This window comes from Triticum urartu, chromosome 4A, assembly GCF_056163025.1.
Source record: "Triticum urartu cultivar PI428250 chromosome 4A, HENAU_Tu73, whole genome shotgun sequence".
Lineage (NCBI taxonomy): Eukaryota > Viridiplantae > Streptophyta > Magnoliopsida > Poales > Poaceae > Triticum > Triticum urartu.
Window position 1 is genome coordinate 17,268,113 of NC_141876.1, and position 22,476 is coordinate 17,290,588.

Here is a 22,476-nt window from a genome sequence, read left to right on the forward strand (position 1 = left end):
CTCGAGGGGAAATTTTGTTTTTGTCACTCTAGCTTCTGCCTATTTTGCTTATGCTACTGTGATGAAAATCTTATTGTGTTCCCTCCCATCGCGTCGCCCCCGCCCTGGGCGACTCGGGGGCTCTCCAACCCTAGGTGCCGTCGCCGCCCTCTCCTCCTTCCCTCCTCACGTCATCGTTGGGTGATGCCGTCGGGTGAAACCCGCGTGGCAGACGGGGGGGGGGGGGGGGGGGGGGGCTCCCTCTCCCGGCTTCCCTTCCTCCGCGGGCGGCGGATCTAGGCGACAGGCGGCAGTGTCTTGCAGCGCTCGCGGTCGGGCGTGAGGCGGCAGGCCTCGGCGAGCGGTGGCAGAGCATGGGGCGCGCGGCAGCGGGCCTCGGCAGGCGGTAGCGGGCGCTGGGCTCGCGGCGGTGCTCCGGCGTGTGCGGGCGGTGGTGGCTCCTGTGCGCGGTCGACGGCGTCACGGGCGGCGTGGTGGTGGCCGATGCATGTCGGGGGGTCGGGCATCTCCTTCTCCGACCTGGTTCGTCCTGGTTTGGGGCTTCGCAGCGCTCCTCCCCCTCGGCAGCTTGGCACACGGGTGCGTGCCCGGCGGCTCTGAGGCTTGGAGCTCGCCGGGCGGTGCGGGATGGGCAGTTGGCCTCCGACCCTCTCCTCGTAGTCCGGTCGCTTCTCTCATCGACGGGCTGGCCGGCTCCCTGCTGCGATCCATCGCTCGCCTCGCGCCCGGTGCGTTAGGACCGAGCTTGTCTCACGCACGGTGCAGCAGGACGACCTCGTCTCGCACATGGTGCCGTTGGACTGAGCTTGTCTCGTTCCTGGTGCTGCTGGACGGGTCGATGGAAGCCAGTGGGGGCCGCCTAGGGATGCGAAAGGTCGGACCTTTCCACTCATCGCGTTGGTTGGGGTAGTGGCGGTTCTCGGGTGAGGTGGTGTCTAGGTCTTGGATGCCGGGGCGCCGGTCCTGGTGGTGGTAGCGTGGTGCTCTTGGGCAGAGACCGTGACTTGGTGCTGCCCGGTGGCCATGGTCGTGTGGGCAGCGTGGTGGCCGGGGTGTGGCGTTCGTTGGCGGTGAGTGCTGGCCGGGGTGAAAACCCGTTCTATCTTCGGACAGACCAGCGGCGGCGAAGCTCGTTCCCTTCTTGAAGGCGTCGTCGCGGCTCTCATTGCCCGTCGTGTGGCCTTAGGGGAATCTCTGATCCTCGGATCGGATGGTGGCGGCGCTCCGGTGTCACATCCTTCCTGAAGACGCTGTCTTGGAGCCCACGGTTCGTCGTATGCGGCTTCAACTTCTCGGTGGTAGTGCTAGGGGGTGTTGCTACGCTCAGCGTCTATGTATCCCGCCTTGGGTATGTGCGTGTGTGGTGGTGACGTGTGTTTGCATCAGGTGATGTTGATCTTTGCTTTATATATAAAGCGGGGCATAAGCTTTTTTCGATAAATTTGACATTTCATTTTTGCCGCTCTTAAATTTTGAAAATGTATCATGAATGCCGTCCTGTTACACTTCCATGAGTTGACCGTTTGTTCTATCCAGTTGACAAGAAAAAAACTATCGATATTTACAAAATTGACATAAGTTGCTCCTACTGATTTGTGAGGCTATTTTGAAAGTGACACAGACCTTAACACTCACACACACTTTCTTGGTTTCTTCCACCACATTTCCTTCTTCCGCCGTCCCTTGCTCGACAAGTGGGAAGCCACCTGATATATCATAAATTCAGAATAAATACATGCACTAGGACTTAAACCCTTATGAGATAAGGATACCACTGTCCACCTAATCATCCGGCTACATTGATTGGGCACTATGTGTCGCTCACCCCTGCCTGCCACCGGTTTATCTATCTACCCTCTTTCATTGCGACGTACTCACATTTTCTTGGTTTCTTCCACCACCTTTCCTTCCCCCACCGTCCCTTGCGCCAGCCGTGGGAAGCCACTCCCTCCCCTCCTAGACGCCACCACCTCTCTATCCATTGCCTAAAGAAGAAGAAGAAGAGCAGAGGAGGAGAGTAGAGAGTAGTAGTTGGCCGTGGGACGATTCAGTGGAGCGCGCGCAGTGCCTACTGCCTGCCTCCATGAGCATGACCATGGCCGGCAAGCAGGAGCGGAATCGACGCCGTCCTCAAGAAGGCCGTCGATCTGGTAATTAGTTGGTTCTTTTGGTTTTTCGTTAGCTTTCGGTGTGGTCTCGTCTCTGCGCTTGCCGATGTGGATGGATTAGCACGGGGAATCCATGATCTAGCAGCGGCTAATCAGCATGTGGCTCCGCCGCTGGGGTTTTTACCGGGCGTTGCAGGGTGCCGGAGCTGCTCTGCTAGCGCCTCTTCTTGTAGATCGATTCTTGTCCGGGGTGCCGATTCCCACTCCGGGCCCCTGCCCAGCATTCTGCACTGCTCTAGAATCACACCCCCAAATCTTAGCAACATTTCACCGCAAAATTCCCCCCAAATATTAGTTTTCAATTTTAAAATCCCACAGCCACGATTTATTTTAAAAAAATCTCCCAAATTTACAACTAAAGTTGACTTGACCGTGGAAAAAGTGTGTATACTTCTTATGATCCTCTGTTTAATTGGAATGTTTTTTGCCTCTTATAGCTTGGTTCTTCCTCTTCTGGGTTCCTTGGAGTAGTAGGCTGCAGCATACTTGCACGTTCAAATTTCCCCCAAATCTTAGCATTTCAATTTTAAAATCCCACAGCCACAATTTTTTTTAAAACCCTCACAGTTTTATGGCTTTGATTTTTGTTTTCGACCTGTGTACCGGGGCTGCCTGTAGATGCATGTATTCTGGCTTTGGATTTTTTTTATATAGCAGGTCGATCAAAGTTCAGAGTATAGTGGTTGCTCGAAATACTGATGTTTTGCTTTAGTCTTTTCTGTTCTAACTAAAGGTGACCTGGCCATGGGAAAAAAGTATGCATACTTATTATGATCCTCTGTTTAATTGGGAATTTTTTTTTTTGGCCTCTTAGCTTTGGTTCTTCCTCTTCTGGGTTCCCTGGAGTAGTAGGCTGCAGCATACTTGCACGTTCAAATTTGCTCATGCTAATGCTACTTGTTTGGACTGCTAAAAGCGATGGTCGTTACAAAATTGCAGGAGCACATCCCGGTCGATGAAGTGTTTGAGAATCTTCAGTGCAGCCACAGGGGGCTCACTTCCAAGCAGGTGCAGCAGCGGCTGCAGATCTTCGGCCTGAACAAGCTCGAGGAGAAGGAGGTCACGACGGTTCATTCGGCCAATATAATTTTCTTCTTCTCATTGATGTTATACACTCGATTAAGTTGGGGTGTTGATGGCTCCAGGAGAGCAAGTTCCGCAAGTTTCTGGGGTTCATGTGGAATCCACTGTCATGGGTCATGGAGGAAGCGGCGATCATGACCATCGCGCTGGCAAACGGAGGGGTAAGGCCTAGCACATAGTATGGCAGAATTTGTGGAAAAATGTTTTGGTGTGGTGATGTGTGATGTGTGATGTGTATGTCCTGCCCTGTTCTCAAATCTGAATATATATATAATGTGAGATGTGTTCTGTCACCAGGGGAAGCCACCAGACTGGCAAGACTTCCTCGGTATCATCTTCCTGCTTCTTATAAACTCGAGCATCAGTTTCGTCGAGGAAAACAATGCTGGAAATGCTGCCGCCGCGCTTATGGCCCGTCTTGCACTAAAAGCCAAGGTCCATATTCAACTTACTTTGTGTTTTTTTTTTCTTTCCGCTGTTTCTGCATGTACCTGTCACCTTGTTGGAGTCCATTTTAACTTGTGAAACTCAATTCTTATGTTGCTGCTGGATAGGTTCTCCGTGATGGTCGTTGGACCGAGGAGGAGGCCGCCGCCCTTGTGCCCGGGGACATCATCAGTATCAAACTTGGAGATATCATTCCTGCCGATGCCCGCCTCCTAGACGGTGATCCTTTGAAGATTGATCAGGCTCGTCCTGTCCTCTTATCAAATTTCATTCAGATTTTCCAGTATCAAAACTTCACATTCAAGTCACCTTCACCTTTCCTTTTCAAGTTAAATAGGTTTCTACATCTCACTGTTTGGTCTTTTGTTTATAGTCTGCCCTGACCGGAGAATCGCTACCAGCCACCAAAGGGCCTGGTGACGGCGTCTACTCTGGTTCGACGGTCAAGCAAGGCGAGATCAAGGCCGTTGTCATAGCAACTGGTGTGCACACTTCCTTTGGAAAGGCCGCACTTCTCGTCGACTCCACCAACCAAGTTGGCCATTTCCAACAGGCAAGCTTCACAAGCCTCGGATACTTCCATCGATCTGACACCGTTATCGCATTGAATCATCGCTACATTGACTTGTTCATTATCATCCGGTTGACACAGGTGTTAACAGCCATCGGGAACTTCTGCATTTGCTCCATTCTTGTGGGAATCTGCATCGAGATTATTGTCATGTATCCTATCCAAAACAGGGCGTACCGCCCCGGGATCGACAACCTTCTGGTGCTTCTAATTGGAGGTATTCCCATAGCGATGCCCACAGTCTTGTCGGTCACCATGGCGATTGGATCTCATCGCTTGTCTCAACAGGTTTGCATCATTCCAGGGACAGTATTAACTATATTGTGACCAGACCTGAACTTCTGCTCTATACAATCAATTCCTGAGTTTTCTTCCTGCAGGGAGCTATAATAAAGAGGATGACTGCAATCGAGGATATGGCTGGCATGGATGTTCTTTGCAGTGCTAAAACTGGGACCCTGACTCTAAATAAGCTCAGTGTGGACAAGAACCTTATCGAGGTTCACTTGAACACTCAGTCACTTCGTGTTATCTCACACGCATGTAACCTCAAAGCACTTACATACTTTCCTGGTCCAGGTTTTTGAAAAAGGAGTGACTAAGGACCAGGTGATTCTGATGGCTGCTAGAGCATCCCGGATAGAAAATCAAGATGCCATTGATACGGCAATAGTTGGGATGCTAGGCCATCCAAAGGAGGTACATTAATTTGTCGAATAATGAGACATACACCTGTCATGTTTATTTGCTAAAATGGACACATGTCAATGCTTTCCATAGGCGCGTGCTGGTGTGCAAGAGGCCCATTTCCTGCCGTTCAACCCTACTGACAAAAGAACCGCGTTGACATACATTGATGGCGACGGAAAGATGTACCGTGTTAGCAAAGGTGCACCAGAGCAGGTATAATCTTTTTTTTCCACTGAAAAAAGCTTTAAAAACATTACTGGATTGAATCTTACATTTACATAATGATGTCATTGATTTCACAACAAATTGATCTGCAGATTCTCAACCTGGCCCACAACAAGTCAGAGATCGCACAAAAAGTCCACGCTGTCATCGACAAGTTCGCGGGACGTGGACTTCGGTCACTTGGTGTAGCATATCAGGTGAGCAAGGTTCTTGGGGTGCCCCTTCACAGGGCAATTCAAGCTTGCAAGGCAGGAACCTAATGGTAGTCATCCTTTTCTGCCTTGTAGGACGTGCCAGACGGAAGGAAAGAGAGCCGGGGTAGCCCGTGGCATTTTGTTGCTCTCTTGCCACTCTTTGATCCACCGAGGCACAACAGCGCAGAAACGATTCAAAGGGCACTTAACCTTGGTGTGAATGTGAAGATGATCACAGGTACATGCACTACCGGTTGAGCTCTTACTATTTTGTTCTCTCTATTCTTAAATATCCCAATTTTGAAGATGAGCACCATGTCTTTGATGCTTACTATCTGTTTTTATAATGAGCACTATGTCTTTGATGTTTACTATCGTTTATTGTGATGTTGCGCCATAAGTAGAGCTGGAACACTTATACTGTATCTTATCTTGTTTCATAATTTCAGTTTTCAATAATTCTGGTAACACATCTGATTGTGCGTTTTTTCTCTTTTCCGTAGGTGACCAGCTAGCGATCGGGAAGGAAACAGGGCGTCGTCTAGGAATGGGTACAAACATGTACCCTTCATCTTCTTTGCTGGGGCAGAACAAGGATGAGTCTATTGCTGATTTACCAGTCGATGATCTAATTGAGAAAGCCGATGGTTTTGCTGGCGTATTCCCAGGTATGTGTTGTAATCAGTTAGAACAAGAAAAATTTGAAATGACTGAAAAAGGAATATAACGGTAACATTTGTTCTTTGCTCAGAGCACAAATATGAGATTGTGAAACGCCTACAAGCACGGAAGCACATTTGTGGAATGACTGGCGATGGCGTAAATGATGCACCAGCCCTAAAGAAAGCTGATATCGGCATAGCGGTTGCCGATGCAACAGATGCAGCGAGGAGTGCTTCTGATGTCATACTCACGGAACCTGGTCTAAGTGTGATCATTAGTGCTGTCCTTACAAGTCGAGCAATTTTCCAACGGATGAAGAACTACACTGTATGTCAGATTAAACACAGTGGATGAGATTTTTCTTTCCTCCCATTTATTTGAAGAGTTATTCGTGCATTTATGCTTGTATCATCTAGCCCATATGCTAATCACCCAAATTCATGTTTGCAGATCTATGCGGTCTCAATTACAATACGTATTGTGGTATGTTTGATCTACTCTTACTATGACTACAAGTTTGCCGAAGTGCATTGGCTCATGCTCTGTTTACATAGTTGATGATTCTCATAGGTGTTTGGGAATATTTTGCAGGTCAATTGTAACTATTCATTTAATGAAAAAAAAATCCTGTTAATAAAACTGATGTTCCACTATATGATGTTTTCATCTTGATCTGTGAAATTATGTCCATGAACCTTACTTTCTTTATTGTGTGAGTATGCATCTGACTCCTCTTTACCCCCAACAGCTTGGATTTATGCTACTTGCCCTCATATGGGAGTTTGATTTCCCGCCATTTATGGTCCTGATCATCGCAATTCTGAATGAGGGTACATTACTTTCTTTTCCTTCCATTCCTCCCCTGCCTCACAGTATCGCAGTAGAAAGTAGAAAATCATATGACAGTTTTCACTCTCAACCATTTTGTGGCATGAACAGGCACCATAATGACTATATCCAAGGATCGAGTAAAACCTTCTCCGCTACCCGACAGCTGGAAGTTGGTTGAAATTTTCACAACTGGGGTGGTTCTTGGCGGATACTTGGCAATGACGACTGTCATTTTCTTCTGGGCTGCATACAAGACTGACTTTTTCCCTGCAAGGAGTACTGAAATGAAAACAAACTAAATTGTGTTTTGTTGAAAAAAATGATTTCAGATAATGAATTAACCTCTTGATATGAATTGACTTATCAACTTGTTTTTTCAATGGAATTTACAGAGGATCTTTCATGTAAAAAGCCTTGAGAAGACGGCTCAAGATGACTTCCAAATGCTTGCCTCTGCTGTATTCCTTCAAGTCAGCACCATCAGCCAAGCTCTCATCTTCGTTACAAGGTCGCGAAGCTGGTCGTTCGTCGAGCGCCCCAACTTTCTCCTGGTCTTCGCTTTCTTGGTCGCGCAGCTGGTAATTTTTTTTTCTCACGGCCTCGCCCTCCTCTCTTTGCACTACATGTATGTAAATTTACAAGTCACCAGTGAGCAAGTTTCACCACCCCCTTCAAAAAATGCAGATAGCCACACTGATCGCTGTATACGCCGACTGGGCATTCACTTCGATCAATGGCATCGGGTGGGGCTGGGCCGGCATCGTGTGGCTCTACAACCTCGTCTTCTACTTCCCGCTCGACATCATCAAGTTCTTCACCCGATACGCCCTCAGCGGGCAAGCATGGGATCTTGTCATTGAGCAAAGAGTATTTCACATCGCACCACCATAATTTCCCATTTTGTTTTCAGCTATCGAGAGCCCACTACATTCTGTGCATTTTGGAACTGATGGTTCATTTGTTTTTATCCTTTGTAGATTGCGTTTACAAGGAAGAAGCAATTTGGCCAGCAAGAGAAGGAGCTCAATGCACCGAGGACACTCCATGGGCTGCAGCCGGCGGATGCCAAGCTGTTCCCTGAGAAGGCAGGCTACAACAAGCTGAATCAGATGGCCGAGGAGGCAAAGCAGAGGGCTGATATTGCAAGGTATGTAGCCACTTGCAAAGAATTCCATGTATGGGATGCTTTCCATGATCTTTCATATTTCTTGACAGTTATGAATCTAACTATGTGCTTATTGATGATGGTACACACTCTCAAGGGGCATGTGGAGACGGTCGTGAAGCCGAAGGGCCTCGACATCGACACCATTCAGCAATCTTACACCGTGTGATGAGTTTGGGATATCTTTGAAAGTGGGAGTTTATATATCCTTGCTGGATAGGAATAACAGACTTTTGATAGGTTGCTTTTGCCCCCCTCTTAGTTGACTTAAAGCTGCCGACGTTACCAGTTCAATATTTGAAGGGGTTTGATGTACTATCAGCCCAGTATTAGAGGCAGGGCAAAACCCATATGGACCAAAAGAGCAAAGACATGAATAAAATTTGGATGCTTCGCTACTGAAACATGGTACCGAGATCGGTACACCGTGCTCTTTCACCTAGAAAAAAACAGGAAGAAGATTGTCTCTCCAGTGCATTGTGCTTCAGGTGAAGAAATGCATTTCTCCAGCCTCATACATGTGCATTTGAAAACAAAATGTGTTGGTTTGTTTTTGATCATGCGTGTGTATGTGCAGTCGCTGCAGAAAAGAGCTGAGGTTTGTTGCAACAGAGGGAGTTGTGCAAAGCACTGTCCTCCACTATGATTTATTAGATGAAATTTCCATTGTGCGTACCAGCAAAAATAGTTACACCCATACATACATCAACAGTGCATGTAACCTTTCCGCGAACAAGCCGGAACTAGACGCTAATGAAACTGAGCAGCTTGTAGAGCATTTGCCTTCTCTGCAGCCACTGAAGCATCCGCACCTCTGCCCTCCACTGCGTATGCTTTCTCCTGCAAAAAACACGAAACAAAGATTTTACCTCATAGTTTCACAGTTAAGTGAGTTTACATATGGGATACATAAAAGAATCTTCTCATGTCTAATGATCGCAACTTAAGTGAGTCTATAGAGCTGCTATAATCTTTCATTTTCAAAAAGGGATGTTAAGATCATTAACTACGAGGGCAACTATGTTCGTAAAAGGAACTGGTATGACTGGATAATTACTAGCATCAACAACATCATTAATGTTACTAGATCATCGTGAAATACGACTTTATAATGCATAATCATGTTCATGTGAGTCAACCTATTTTCATGGAAACTGGTGGTCACACCATGTCACTTTCAAGACCGTGCCAATGTCAAAAAGGACTGACCTTATGAGCCACACCGAGTACTAAATTCCGGATAAAAGTCTCAACCAGTTTGGTGGATTGATGCAGTTGGTGCATGTCAAGTTAAATTTTTTTTAAGGCTATCAGCTCATGAGTTTACAGATACTGTATGACAGTTTTCAAATCTTTACCAAGTCAGCTAAGAGATAACAACGAGGATACAATGTACTCCCTCTGTAACTTTTTATAAGACGTTTTTAGAGTACATGACAGTGTCAAAAAACGTCTTATATTAAGTTACAGAGGGAGCATAAAATGGAAAGAAAGCAATGTGGTTGCAAAAGCACTCTACCAGCAAGCGCCACAGGAAAGGCGCGCCCTGTCGTTTGCTGATTTGTTTGACGAGCAGCTCAATTGCTGTGCACAATCCAAATTGTGTTAGCTAGCTCCTCGTATAAAGGGCAACGAAAAAAATACCACAGTAGTTATTTTTTTCAAGCATTGAGGACCAAATACCTGTAGACGTCTCTCCAGCATTTATTAAGACAGTGTACCAAACTTCATTGAAGACGTCCACTTGTTCATCTGATGCGCCAATCATCTAATTGTACCATCCGTTGATGTTCAGTAAAAACAAATTCATAATTACTTGTCTTGAAACACTAGGTTCGGTGATCCTACTTTATAGCTAAGCCCATCGAAGTCTGGACCCAGGGTGTCAAACACCGCCTTGTGCTCTCCTTTTCCATATTTATAAACAGCATCGGCTAGCTGCATCAAGGCAATAAACTCAGAATGAATGATGTAAAGGAAATTACAAAATAACAAGAGATGCTGGAAAGCAACATATCCGATATCAGTCCACAGATAAACATATTACTGCATGTCAGTGATATTCAGGAACCAAAATTGAGCATTCCACTTTTCAAGAATATTAGAGTACTTCTTTTGCTTCATACTGTCATTGTTCTCTTAGGTATTAATTACACTGTACATGTGGCATCTCTACAATAGCATTTGACCTTGTAGAAAGAATTTAGCACACCTGAATTGCCTTGTGCATCACTTGCTGTCTCTTCGTGTCCATTGAAGAGACTCTGAAGGAAAAAAAAAACAAATATTGAGAACACTTGCAACATGACAGCCTTATGTTTCCAGTAAAAGAGAGATATCTGACCTTGAGCGTAGTGAGTCCAGCAGATTTTCTGCTGCTTTAATTTCATTCATACTTGATAATGCCCATAATATAAGTAAATCGAGGAGCCATTCCGCATGCCAAATGGACTGGACAAAGTTCAAACTGGAATAGTCAGAAGAATGGATCTCTTATAGCTTTAGTTTATATCTTGAAATGCTCTTGAGAATAGGCAGCACAGCTAAATCTACATCTTCTAATAGATATAACAAATGTTTCCAGTAGTACTACCTCATTCTTAAGTTCATCTAGCAATGGTGTTAGCTTCTCTTTGGCTGGACCTATTTCACCACGCACATATAAACGGAGTAGCAAACCAAGAGCATTCACGTACACCTGAAGGCATGATAAATTATTCAGTGTCTCAGACATCAATATCTAGGAAAAATAATCACCAATTATATTATAATACCTCTGCTGGCTCACAATCACTTCTATCGAGTTCCTTCATGATGTTTTGATCATATACCTCCATAACTTTACTAATAGGGACTTCGGCTTCCAAGTAACAGACTGCCACATGCCACCAGTTGTGGGTAAACCTACAAGGAAGAAGGAAGCAGATTTTCTAAGAAATCACATTCCTGATTTTTTATTTGCATCACTAGAAAGGGTATCAAGTGGAAAACTGCATACATAAATGATGAGCATGATGTCCATGATGGAGAACATGATTCCATGAATTCAGTGGCTTCTCTGAAGCGACATTCCTGCTGGAAAACATGGCACATCTGCAAGATAGAATGTAGGACATAGCTTATTTTAAAGATCGTTTTGTTGCTTTAATATGCACAGGCCAGCTAGTAAAACTCGTATGCTAATGTAAGTTATCTTAATTTAACAGCCCTTGCATGAGGAGAATTCACTAAGGTCATACAGACAGACATATCTCACCATAACAAGAAAATTATCATGACTTCCCTTTCACAAAGAAAGTATTCAATATCATGTCTTCCAAAGAAATGAAAATGTAAGGACGTGGACCACAAAGGATCAACGTTAAGAGAAAAAAGACCATAGCATCTGAATGAACTCACTGACTAAGCTAAATGAAACTGATTGTGTCATATTTGTCCAAATCTTAGTGGATCAGTCCAAAAATTTGAACAATGGATTTTTTTAATGAAACACTGGGTCATGGTCCTTTTCTCGAAAAAAGAAACAGTCCAAGAACTACTTGGGTATATGTGCAGATCCTGCAAGAAAAACCTCGCTTGGCAGAGTTTGCAGGACAGCAAAGCCTCCACACTACCAACCCTTGGTGCTGTGCAACACATCCCTCCCCTATAAGTTATCCAGGGTCGTGTTGCCTTCTAGTCATCCTAAACTATCCCATGAGTACATCTCGATCAAGTAGGGAGTAAACCATTTTGTTCCCTGGCATGGGATTTAACTGTAACTTAAGACTTATGGATAGGTCAACTGTTTTAATCAGCTAGTAATCAGCCCTGGATTATTATTGAATGTTCAACGATAGACATGAGCCTGGTATTCAGTTTTATTAGGACAATCTGTACCAAGTATGAAAGAATTTCCAGTGGTAAGTAAGGCGAAGGACTTGTGAAAGGAGCAGAGCATTAAGTGACAGTATAGGTGCTAATTGCTATTGTATTCATTTAGTTGAAACTGTATCAAGTGACCCTGGCCTAGAGGAGGATTTTAACATCTTGATTAGCAGAGTTTGATCTCTATCATGTTGCCTAGTTTTAGTTTAGTTATGGTTATAACTTATTTAATCATCTTCTCAACAATCATTATTTTTGTTAGTGGTAATTTGTTCTAAGCTAACAAGTCTAAACACTGGTTCTCTGCATATTCGATACCTCAAAACACGCGTACATTATGCTGTGACTGATTAGAAAAACGCTTGATGCTATTATTCGGCAGGCAACTCCTGCGGCTGATTTACTAAATACCCATGTCACCAGGTACTATATAAGGTTCATACCACTTACAGGTCAGCAACTACATGTAATCACCAAAGCTAAATATAGCCAAATCACAAATCATCCACATACATTATGCTGTGACCAGAAGTCGTTCTTGTTTATAGCCAAGCCTTTCCGAGCAGCTATCTCAGCTTCGTCCATTCTTCCAAGCTCTAGCAAAGGGAAAGCGAGCATGCCGTATATATAGTTCCGATCTTGGTTCTCCGGCAAAACCTGATCAGCAATGAGCGGCATGAATCAGTCAGAAAGAGTACTTACTTGGTACAGTAGCATCTTCATACGAGGAGCTGCTTGATTCAAAACTTCTGCATTGGGCCATCAGCACAGCCACACAATTTCTAATGAGTATGGTAAAATGCTGTTACGCTGTCACTGGGTTTCATTCAGTGCAGTGGGCTACCTACCCTGATGCTAGAAAACAGCAGGCATACAACTCCTTTGAGAAATCACTAAATTTTATTTTACTGGAAGTTTTCTGTGGGTGCTGTTAAAAATTGCTTCACACAAGTGCCCCCAATGCACGAAAGAAACGGCGTTACTACCCCTGGGTTAAATATGGAAATTGTAAGCACAAAATCACACCTCTTTGTGGTAAATACTGAGCTTACTTGTTGAACAAATTTGAGGGATGTGTCCGGCCGTCCGACGTAGAAGCAGAGGAGCTGCGCTCTCTTGAGGGACATGAGATCCCTGGGGAACTCCTTGAGCAGCTGTAACACACAAGAAGCATGCTTTTCATCAGTAAATTGGCGGCCGCCGCTTCCAAATCGGCGCGAGAAATCAAATCAAGCCGTGAGAGCGAACCTGGAAATGCCGGTCGATGGCCACCTCCGTGTCCCTGTCCTCGCCGAGGAGCGCCGAGAGCGCGCGGAACACCGCCCGCTCGTACCCCGTCGCCTTGCCCTTGTTTGAAGCAGACGAACAGAACCAGCGCAAGCACGCTGCGGGTCAACGGAAGGAGGAGGATTCGGAAGCGAGAAGGAGCGAGGGGGGCTTTGGGCTTACGAGGCTGTCGGCGGCGGCGGCGAGGAAGGCGGCGGCCCCGGCGCGGTCGCGCGGGCCGACGAAGTGCGCGGCGTGCAGCGCGGCGAGCGCGCAGGCGGGGTCGGCGGCGGCCGCGCGGAGCACGGCGCGGCCCCGGCCGCGGCCGAAGGACATGGTCTGCGCGTAGTAGTCGTCCAGCGCCGCCGCGCAGTCGGCGGAGGCCGTGCGGTACTCCTGCCCCCACATGTCCCTCCTCACCTCCCCCTCCGCCATCTGCCGCCGCCTTGCTAGCTCGTCTCCGCTGCTGCTCCGGTGGGTGGGTGCTCGCGGGAGTGGGGAGGAGGAGGGGGGTCGAGAGGCCGCGTGGGAGTGGGAGTGGGAGTGGGGCTGGTTGTTGCGGAGGCGTGGCGTGCCACCGCTGGCGACGTCCACGTCCGTGCCTCGTGGTGGTTCGGCGGTCAGACGGCAGGGGTGGGGGTGCGTGTTGCGTCGTCCCGCGCGTCAGTGGTTTTGGGATAGTGATTCTCCCGATGCGGAGTCGCCTCGCGGCCGCCGGATGCCGACGCGGCGGCACGCGAGGGCCGGGGAGGAAACGATGGCCGGTGGAAGACTTGTTTGGACTCTAGTACTACCAGTAGATTTGACCTTACAATGGGTAAAAGAAACAGTGACAGTGATGATTTTCGAGTGAAGTCTGATTTAAACCTTGAGATTACGAAGCTCATTGAAAACGAACCTTCGTCTCCAGCTATCTGAAGTCCCTCCATAATCCCATCCATTTCCAACCTTACGACAAGATCACCCGCTTGGCATCGAAAAAGGCCGGGATGGCTGTTTTAGGCACCACCTATTGGTGGGTCCCACAAAATCGCATCTGCCTCTCTTTTCTCTCCTTCCGTGAGACGCGTGGCCGCCCGGCGACGAAGAAACCGGTGTCGCGTTGCGGTGTGGGCGATGCGGTGGCCGGTGGGACACGCGACAGCCCCAGGGCATGCAAGAGTTGGTGAGACGACCGACAACTCGCCGATGTAGTGAAGCTGATGAGACATAGACAACAATGTCAACATACAGAATCTTCATCAATAAAGCACTAAACATAAACTCCCCCAAGCAACAATTAACACCGTGAAGTGGTCTCGACAACAGATCCAAGGAAATATTTCATAGATTGAAAAGCGGATGGAGATGGAGATGGAGATGGTGCTAGTGAAGATTGGAGCTGGTGATGATCCTCCCCACAATGAACATAGTGTTGGTCATATTGATGGCTTTGATTTCCCCTGTCCGAAGGGGAATGGTCCCGGCAAATCAATCCTCCGTGAGGGAGAAGTGCTTTGTTCTGTTTCCGCCTTGAAGATTGTGGCAAAAAATTCATGTGAATTAAAGACACATGTTTTAGGGTAAAATATGACCAGGGGCACCGGAGAGAGGCAAGCGTGCCATGTGAGCCCCACGCGCCCCTGTCTCGTGGCCCAGGTCAGGTCGTGTAAGCCCCACATGCACCTCCCCGGCTTGGGTCTGGTGCCCCTGGCTCTCTTCCCATGAATTTTAGACTTTATGTTTTTCTTCTTCTGATTTTCCAAGCTCTGAATAACTAGTTTCTTTGCTGCTATTATTAATGGTCATCTTTTCGTATTTTTCTGACAATCCCCTCCTTCATTGCTACATGAAAATTAAGAAGACAAAGATATAAGAATGTTGTGATAATGTGTAAAATATGGACAATTTTGAAAATTTTGTGATAAGAAATAGTGATGTAAAACGAACGCATCCATCACCACCATCAAGACCCGCCACAAATATTTTTTTTCTAAAAAAAGGTACACAGCATGTAAAAAAAACTCGGGGTTGCCCCTCACCTTAGGTAACATAAAGCAGTCAGAGACGAGTGGGACGTGTCAACCAGCTTATCCATCTGCCTTTAAATCAAGGTCTCATGAAGACTTTTTCTATACACAAAAAGTAGGTCCCATGGAGACTTAACCCATTATTTGACATCATGGAGACTTAATCCATGGTTTCCCTTTGTGTAAGGTGATTTTTGTGTGCGACTTGATCCATGGTTGCCCCGTCGTCGCCTTCATCCCGCCCGTCCATCTCCGATCCAACGGCCCGTGTGCTCCTGCCCCAACGGTTGGTGCCACTGCCACTGAAGTCTTCAACCGCGGGCTCTCCTCCATCTACCCCGACAAAAAAGAAAAATCCCCATCAATAAGCATCCCGCCGCGGCGCCAAGATCCAAGAAGCATCACAGGAAGAAGCGGCGCCATGAACCTTGGGCACGTCGAGGAGGAGGTCGGGAAGCTCCGGGAGGAGATCCAGAGGCTCGGCCAGCAGCAGCCCGACGGCTCCTACAAGGTACGTGTCAACGAACCGGTCTCAGATCCGCCGTCTTCCCCGCGTCCTGCCTACCCCGATCTCGACCCCCATTCTCTCCACCGTCTCACGCCGGCGCGCGCCGCTGATCGCCCGATGCGGATTCTCGTTCGCCCGCCATTGCCTATTTTGCTGGATCCCGTGGCGATCTCTGCGGATTCGTCCGTCTGAACGAACGAATTGCTGGGTTCTGAAAATGATGCGTGCAGTGCAGATCCATGATCTGTACAGTAGTTCTGAGCCTCAAATATGTTGGGGCAAATCATCTAATCCCCCCACCCAACTTGTTTGGGACTGAAAGGCTTTGTTTTTCTTGTTTTTGTTGCTGCTGCTGAAAGACCAGTAGCGCAGGGTCATGGAACATAGCTGGTGAAACCCATTAGCATTCTAAACATAGCGAATGGTCTGGATAACCTATAAGCTGATGAATAGATCGAATCAAAACCGTAAGACGAATTCCCCCTACCGTGCCTGTTGGACGGAATTTTACAAAGTATAAATTTCCCTACTATTGTTGCTGTATGATGTGTTCAGTATGGCGTGCTCACATTTTATCCACTGGACGCGCACCGCACATGGCACTGCTTTATAAATAGAGGTCTCTGGATAACTGACAAGCTGATGAATAGATCGAATCAAAACCATAGGACGAATTTCCCCTTCTTTGCCCGTGGGACAGAATTTTACTACTGTATAAATTTCCCTATGGTTACTGTATATTCAGTTCGATGTGTTCACATTTTATCCACTGGACGCGCAGAAACCACCAGCTCGCCGCACATGGCACTGCATTCTGATACGCAAGGGGATGGATGCCCTATTGGCAATCAAGACATCCACTACAATTTTATGAGAAAGAAATTTACAAACAATCACTGTGTAACTGCGCACTTTCTCCAGAATTTTCACAAGCTGCGGCCAAGTTTTCCTTATAACACTGTAGTACAGTTTTATCTGAATGTTGACAATTTCAAGAAGATGGTTATGTTCATTAAGTTGCTGTTATAGCCTGCTCATAACTGAATGAGATTAGACAAGAACATGAAAAATGCATTGCGCCGTCTAATGAGTTTTGCATTCCCATTCCAAGTGCCAAGTTGCCCAGTATTATGTCATGTTGTAGGCTTCAGTCACATATTCCCTTTTGTTTCTTCTTTCTTGATCATGTAAGGTTCTAAAGTGCTTTCAATGGTTTAAAAGGGCTCGTTACTGTGATTTCTCCATATTCCTATTTTGTGACAAATGCTAAATTAAGTACTCCCTCTGTTCAGTAATGTTGGTCGTTTTTGCCATGGTCATGAGAATTAAGGAATATCCTCAGTTAATCATCATCTCCTTCTCTTAATCCTAGGTCCTCTAATTTTTTCTTAATTCTGGTGTGCTCTCTCCAAGGAAGAACATTAACAGGAGAAATACTCGTTAATCAGAGCAATGCCAAAATGACACACTTGTGGACTCGATGAGATGCCTAAAACCATTCTTTTACCTAGAAAATGTAAAACGACATACACTTCTGGACTTGATGAGATGGCTAAAACCACCCATTTTGCCTAGAAACTGTAAAAAGATATACGCTTCTCGACTTGATGAGATGGCTATAACCACCCCTATCTCTGGACTTGGGATGGAGAGTTATTGTGTAGCATGTTGCCCTGTCAATCACATATTTTTTAACTTGCCTCAGTCTTTAACTCTTCATAAATTTTGACATCAAAACAGAGAAATGGACACAAGAATACTTCAGTCAGTGTGACATCATTATTGTAGACTTCATAGAGCTGCATAAATCTTGATGTTTCATGCTTATGCTGACATGGCATATTCTTAAAGCACAACACTGCAGCAGGCAACTGAACTCATGATTCAAAGACTTGCTAAATGCAGTTCTTGTTTCGCTGAAAGAGTTATGTGTTTGTGAGTTCTAAACATGCATCCTATTAGTATCGTTGTCAATGCTTGGGCTTGTAACACAGAAACTTATATGATTTTACAGGAACCGTAGAAACTTATCCATGAGAAAGTTTGTAGTGCAGCTTTCCTGCATCTTGTGTACATAATCAATGGATTTCAACTTGTGTAATTGAAGTATTGTGGTTTGCAGGTCAAGTTTGGTGTCATCTTCAATGATGACCGATGTGCAAACATATTTGAAGCATTAGTTGGCACCTTGCGGGCTGCCAAGAAGAGGAAAGTTGTCACCTACGACGGTGAAATGCTTCTGCAGGGTGTTCATGACAATGTGGAGATAACCCTGTTCCCTCCCCCCACGGTCGCTGCCACTTGAAGTTTGCAACACCGGCAAGTCTCCCACATTATTGTGTCAATCTGCTTGTAATTTGTTGTGCTTAAATTCCCATGAACTGTTTGGTGCTCAGAAGAGTACTATTGTGAGATGTGAACTCATGATCTATGCAATTGCTTTGCTCTATTGCTTGCATGGTTGTTGAAACTCAGTGCTGATGTACTGTGTTGTGAAACATAGAGCGACAAGCTCCAACTCTGAAGTAAATGGCCACCGTGTTATTGAGAGTGTACTTCACATTGCTTGTCTGACAATGACATCTATAGTACTGTGCACATAGCTCCAACTTTGGAGTACTTTCTTTTCTTTCTTCACACCATGTTATATAAATTGTGAGAGAGCTATACAGTGTATGTGCAGTTGTGTGTAGAGCTATATAACTAGTTTGTTTTGGTAGTGTGGAGTCACTCTTTCTCTTCATACTTCCTCCGTCCCAAATTACTTGTCCTAGAAATTGATAGAAATGGATGTATCTAGAATTAAAAATACGTCTAGATACATTCATTTCTATGACAAGTAATTCTAGATGGAGGGAGTATTAGTCATGACTCGTGAGGATAGGAGACATTGGGAAGAAAATAACCAACGGTAACCAGCCTGAAGAGGCAATTAGTTCTTCATTAGTGTCACCTTTCATGGATGGGGCAAAGGATAATCAGTTCATGGCATGTGTTGTGATGATAGTTTTTGTTATAGTGATCCACGACGTTGGGATGTGAGGCCCGACCTTTTGCAGGATTCATCAGCTTCGCGATCAAGAATTTGACCGGTCTTCCCTAGTGGCCAAGTGGGTCGGAGCTCCAGGCGCAGCGCCACTTTGATCTGGCGCCTCTGGGCGCGATGGTGGCTGCTGCTGGAAGCTAGGTTGTGTGTTGTAGGCGGGGGATGGGTGCGTGGAGGAGGGGTGGTGGGCGGTGGAGGTGCTGCAACAGCAGGGTTCGATCCCCCCTCCTTCAGTCTGCACTGCGGGCACTTCGGATCTGGCCTCCAACAGGCGTGCGGTGGCGCGCGTGGGGCGCGTCGGCGTGCCTGATGTATGGCTGCAGCCCGGAACCATGGTGGTTCTTGGCCTCGGGCAGCGCCCCTCTGCTCCTTGTCGGCATGGTGCTTGTGTTGGGGAACGCAGTATATCAAAATTTTCCTACGATCACGCAAGATCTATCTAGGAGATGCATAGCAACAAGAGGGGAGAGTGTGTCTACGTACCCTCGTAGACCGAAAGCGGAAGCGTTAAGTAACGCGGTTGATGTAGTCGAACGTCTTTGCGATCCAATCGATCAAGTACCGAACGCACGACACCTCCGCGATCTGCACATGTTCAGCTCGGTGACGTCCCTCGTACTCTTGATCCAGCTGAGGCCCAGGGTGAGTTTCGTCAGCACGACAGCGTGTTGACGGTGATGATCAAGTTACCGACGCAGGGCTTCGCCTAAACACTACGACAATATGACCGAGGTAGAAAACTGTGGAGGGGGCACCGCACACGGCTAAAGATCAACATGTGTGTCTATGGGATGCCCCCCTCCCCGGTATATAAAGGAGGGGAGGAGGAGGAGGGCCAGCCACAAGGGGCGTGCCCAAGGGGGGGATCCTACTCCGAGTAGGATCCCCCCTTTCCTAGTCCTAGTAGGAGAAGGAAGGAGAGGAAGAAGAGAAGGAAAGGGGGGGGCTTAGCCCTAGTCCAATTCGGTTTGGGCTAGAAGGGGCGCGCGCCACACCTTGGGCTGCCTCCTCTCTTCCACCATTAGGCCCATGAGGCCCAATAACTTTCCGGAGGAGGTTTCGGTAACCCCCGGTACTCTAAAACTTATCCGAAACGACCCGAACCATTTCGGTGTCCGAATGTAGCCTTTCAATATATGAATCTTTATGTCTCGACTATTTCGAGACTCCTCGTCATGTCTGTGATCATATCCGAGACTCCGAACAACCTTCGGTACATCAAATCACATAACGCATAATACATATCGTCATCGAACGTTAAGCGTGCGGACCCTACGGGTTTGAGAACTATGTATACATGACCGAGACACATCTCCGGTCAATAACCAACAGCGGAACCTGGATGCTCATATTGGTTCCTACATATTCTACGAAGATCTTTATCTGTCAAACCGCACAACAACATACGTTGTTCCCTTTGTCATTGGTATGTTACTTGCCTGAGATTCGATCGTCGGTATCATCATACCTAGTTCAATCTCATCACCGGCAAGTCTCTTTACTCGTTCCGTAATGCATCTTCCCGCAACTAACTCATTAATCACATTGCTTGCAAGGCTTATAGTGATGTGCATTACCGAGAGGGCCCAGAGATACCTCTCCGACAATCGGAGTGACAAATCCTAATCTCGATCCATGCCAACTCAACAAACACCATAGGAGACACCTGTAGAGCATCTTTATAATCACCCAGTTATGTTGTGACGTTTGATAGCACACTAAGTGTTCCCTCGGTATTCGGAGTTGCATAATCTCATAGTCATAGGAACATGTATAAGTCATGAAGAAAGCAATAGCAATAAACTATACAATCATAGTGCTAAGCTAACGGATGGGTCTAGTGCATCACATCATTCTCTAATGATGTGATGCCATTCATCAAATGACAACACAAGTCCATGGCTAGGAAACTTAACCATCTTTGATTAACGAGCTAGTAAGTAGAGGCATACTAGGGACACTCTGTTTGTCTATGTATTCACACATGTACTAAGTTTCTGGTTAATACAATTCTAGCATGAATAATAAACATTTATCATGATATAAGGAAATATAAATAACAACTTTATTATTGCCTCTAGGGCATATTTCCTTCAGCTTGGTGGGGCACGGTGGCTCGTGTTGCATCCGGTGGCTCTGCGTCCGGCCGGCCATTGGTGGATCTGGCGTCTAGTGTTGAGTTTGGTCGTTAGTGGTCTCTGTGAGGTGCGGCTGGCTGAGGCGGTTCGTCGTGCTTCTTCATCGATGGAGGGTTCGACGGCGGTGGTGGTCGGCTGTCGTCTTGCTGTAGGGATGTGCTCAAACTCCGGGCGAGAACCCTGCATCAGCTATGTTGATGCAGGTGGCAGCGGCATCTACGGACGTCGTTTTCCTCGTAGGAGGTATGTCGTGGAGCTACAACACCTACAGTTCTTTGTTTGTGGTCTCCGGGTAAAAACCCAAGATCGGGCTTGCCGGATCGGATGACAGTGTTGTGTGCTCGACAACACTACCTCCTTGGAGGCGTCGTCTTGGAGACCCAAACAGCGGCTTCTGTTGTTGTGTGTGGTTGTGGATGGTGCGTTTGGTGGTGGTGGTGTGGCCTGCTCAGGACCGAGGATGGTGTGTTCTTCTTCAGGTGTTTCTCTTCGGCTGTCCTACGTGTGGTCTCCGGCCTGCTACTATGCATGCTCATGACCTTGTTCTGTTGAGGCGAGCTTCGGGCTCTTGGTCTCATCTTGGTTCACCTTTGCTCAATGACGATGCAATGACGCCTCCCCGACTTGCTAATCATCTTGAACTTTCATGGCGGAGCACTCAGTCAAGGTTCGTGTTAAGCTTTGGCACTCATTGATTGTGGATGCTCCTTTGTTGTGCCGTGGGGTTTGATACGCACGCCGGTGCGGTGCGCTAGGCTGTTTGTAGAGTCTTGGTATTGTGATCCCTCGACGCACCCCTCATCTACCTGGTCCTGTTAGTATGCTAGCTAGGTCTTGCCTTATGTTGGGCGTCCTGTTCCTCTCCTTTTCTTGTAACACTTGTTACTTGTCTGGTTTTTGGCTCGGTTTTCCTCAAAAATGGGGTCAATTTGTTAAGGTTTTTGATCCGGTTTTCCTTATAAACTGGATCACTCTCCTAACATTATGGCCACTTTGAGCAATATATTCAGGTGGAGGGACTCCTCCCCCGGTGATTCTAAAAAAAAATGTTGAACACGATCACAATTTTGTTAGAATTTCTACAGGTTAAGATTCTACCAAGTAAAGACTCCTTCTAGGATAATTTTGAGAGGCTCCATACAATGTTGAACATGATCCAGTTAATGATAGGGTTGTATGGACTAGATTGAGATTCTGATAAAAATTGGTCTTGTGGCCAGTGACCACAAACTTTATCTTATTACTGACCATATATGGTACAAGGACTTAGGATACCAAGAGTACGGATTACTATCAGAACAAACTAAACACTTTTGGCCTTCAGCAAAAGGGGAAAGACATTTATCTTCAACAAGTATTGTTCCAATCTTCTACAAACTTCCAAACACAAAGTCGAGGAAAAACATAAGGATGTAGATGGCTAGAGAATGCGTTGCAAGTCTAGTGTTCCATGTTTTTTGCATTTGAAAATTGGTTTGTGCATAAGGATGGGAGGCATAATAATGCACGTGCAAGTATCAAGACGACAGAGAACACAAGACTTCAGACAACAAGTCTGTTTGGTTGGTGCCTAAATTTGCCACACTTTTTGTATCAAATGTGTTA

The 22,476-nt window shown here is 46.4% G+C and overlaps 3 protein-coding genes across 5 annotated transcripts; 2 read left to right on the forward strand and 1 right to left on the reverse strand.

The window, feature by feature from the left end:
* The first annotated feature begins 3,107 nt into the window (after window positions 1–3,107).
* LOC125550290 (plasma membrane ATPase 1) lies at window positions 3,108–8,441 on the forward strand. Of its 3 annotated transcripts, none has more exons than XM_087517543.1 (20): window positions 3,108–3,227; window positions 3,314–3,412; window positions 3,549–3,686; window positions 3,806–3,940; window positions 4,072–4,251; window positions 4,351–4,557; window positions 4,650–4,769; window positions 4,849–4,968; window positions 5,050–5,172; window positions 5,277–5,381; window positions 5,472–5,616; window positions 5,882–6,046; window positions 6,130–6,368; window positions 6,492–6,524; window positions 6,790–6,871; window positions 6,981–7,148; window positions 7,344–7,450; window positions 7,557–7,739; window positions 7,850–8,019; window positions 8,110–8,441. In XM_087517543.1, the coding sequence occupies exons 2-20, from the start codon at window positions 3,344–3,346 to the stop codon at window positions 8,204–8,206; spliced, it is 2,586 nt and encodes an 861-aa protein (XP_087373669.1). In that variant the 5' UTR covers window positions 3,108–3,227; window positions 3,314–3,343; the 3' UTR covers window positions 8,207–8,441. The 3 variants fall into 3 exon arrangements, with proteins under 3 accessions (XP_087373669.1, XP_087373667.1, XP_087373668.1); XM_087517541.1 differs by having other exon boundaries at window positions 6,981–7,141; window positions 7,265–7,450; window positions 7,850–8,045; window positions 8,124–8,441; XM_087517542.1 differs by having other exon boundaries at window positions 6,981–7,141; window positions 7,265–7,450.
* A 195-nt stretch (window positions 8,442–8,636) lies between these two features.
* LOC125550289 (Tetratricopeptide repeat (TPR)-like superfamily protein) lies at window positions 8,637–13,932 on the reverse strand. Its single transcript, XM_048713255.2, has 13 exons — window positions 13,354–13,932; window positions 13,153–13,251; window positions 12,957–13,058; window positions 12,418–12,561; window positions 11,036–11,130; window positions 10,812–10,941; window positions 10,631–10,735; window positions 10,382–10,488; window positions 10,250–10,301; window positions 9,886–9,975; window positions 9,721–9,805; window positions 9,557–9,621; window positions 8,637–8,877 (listed from the first exon to the last, which is right to left on the reverse strand). The coding sequence occupies exons 1-13, from the start codon at window positions 13,603–13,605 to the stop codon at window positions 8,788–8,790; spliced, it is 1,416 nt and encodes a 471-aa protein (XP_048569212.2). The 5' UTR covers window positions 13,606–13,932; the 3' UTR covers window positions 8,637–8,787.
* A 1,502-nt stretch (window positions 13,933–15,434) lies between these two features.
* On the forward strand, window positions 15,435–18,242 carry LOC125550286 (costars family protein). The gene is made up of 2 exons (XM_048713249.2): window positions 15,435–15,690; window positions 17,810–18,242. Exons 1-2 carry the CDS (start codon window positions 15,601–15,603, stop codon window positions 17,990–17,992), a joined length of 273 nt encoding a protein of 90 aa, XP_048569206.1. The 5' UTR covers window positions 15,435–15,600; the 3' UTR covers window positions 17,993–18,242.
* The last annotated feature ends 4,234 nt before the right edge of the window (window positions 18,243–22,476 follow it).

Coding starts and splice junctions, on each gene's coding strand:
- LOC125550290 (XM_087517541.1), top strand. CDS start 3,344: ATGTGGAATCCACTGTCATGGGTCATGGAGGAAGCGGCGATCATGACC. Junction 3,941..4,071: donor ATCCTTTGAAGATTGATCAG/GCTCGTCCTGTC, acceptor TTTTGTTTATAG/TCTGCCCTGACCGGAGAATC. Junction 4,969..5,049: donor TGCTAGGCCATCCAAAGGAG/GTACATTAATTT, acceptor TGCTTTCCATAG/GCGCGTGCTGGTGTGCAAGA.
- LOC125550289 (XM_048713255.2), bottom strand. CDS start 13,605: ATGGCGGAGGGGGAGGTGAGGAGGGACATGTGGGGGCAGGAGTACCGC. Junction 11,131..12,417: donor ACTTCTGGTCACAGCATAAT/GTATGTGGATGA, acceptor TCTATCTTGCAG/ATGTGCCATGTTTTCCAGCA. Junction 10,489..10,630: donor TAGATGAACTTAAGAATGAG/GTAGTACTACTG, acceptor AACTTTGTCCAG/TCCATTTGGCATGCGGAATG.
- LOC125550286 (XM_048713249.2), top strand. CDS start 15,601: ATGAACCTTGGGCACGTCGAGGAGGAGGTCGGGAAGCTCCGGGAGGAG. Junction 15,691..17,809: donor AGCCCGACGGCTCCTACAAG/GTACGTGTCAAC, acceptor TGTGGTTTGCAG/GTCAAGTTTGGTGTCATCTT.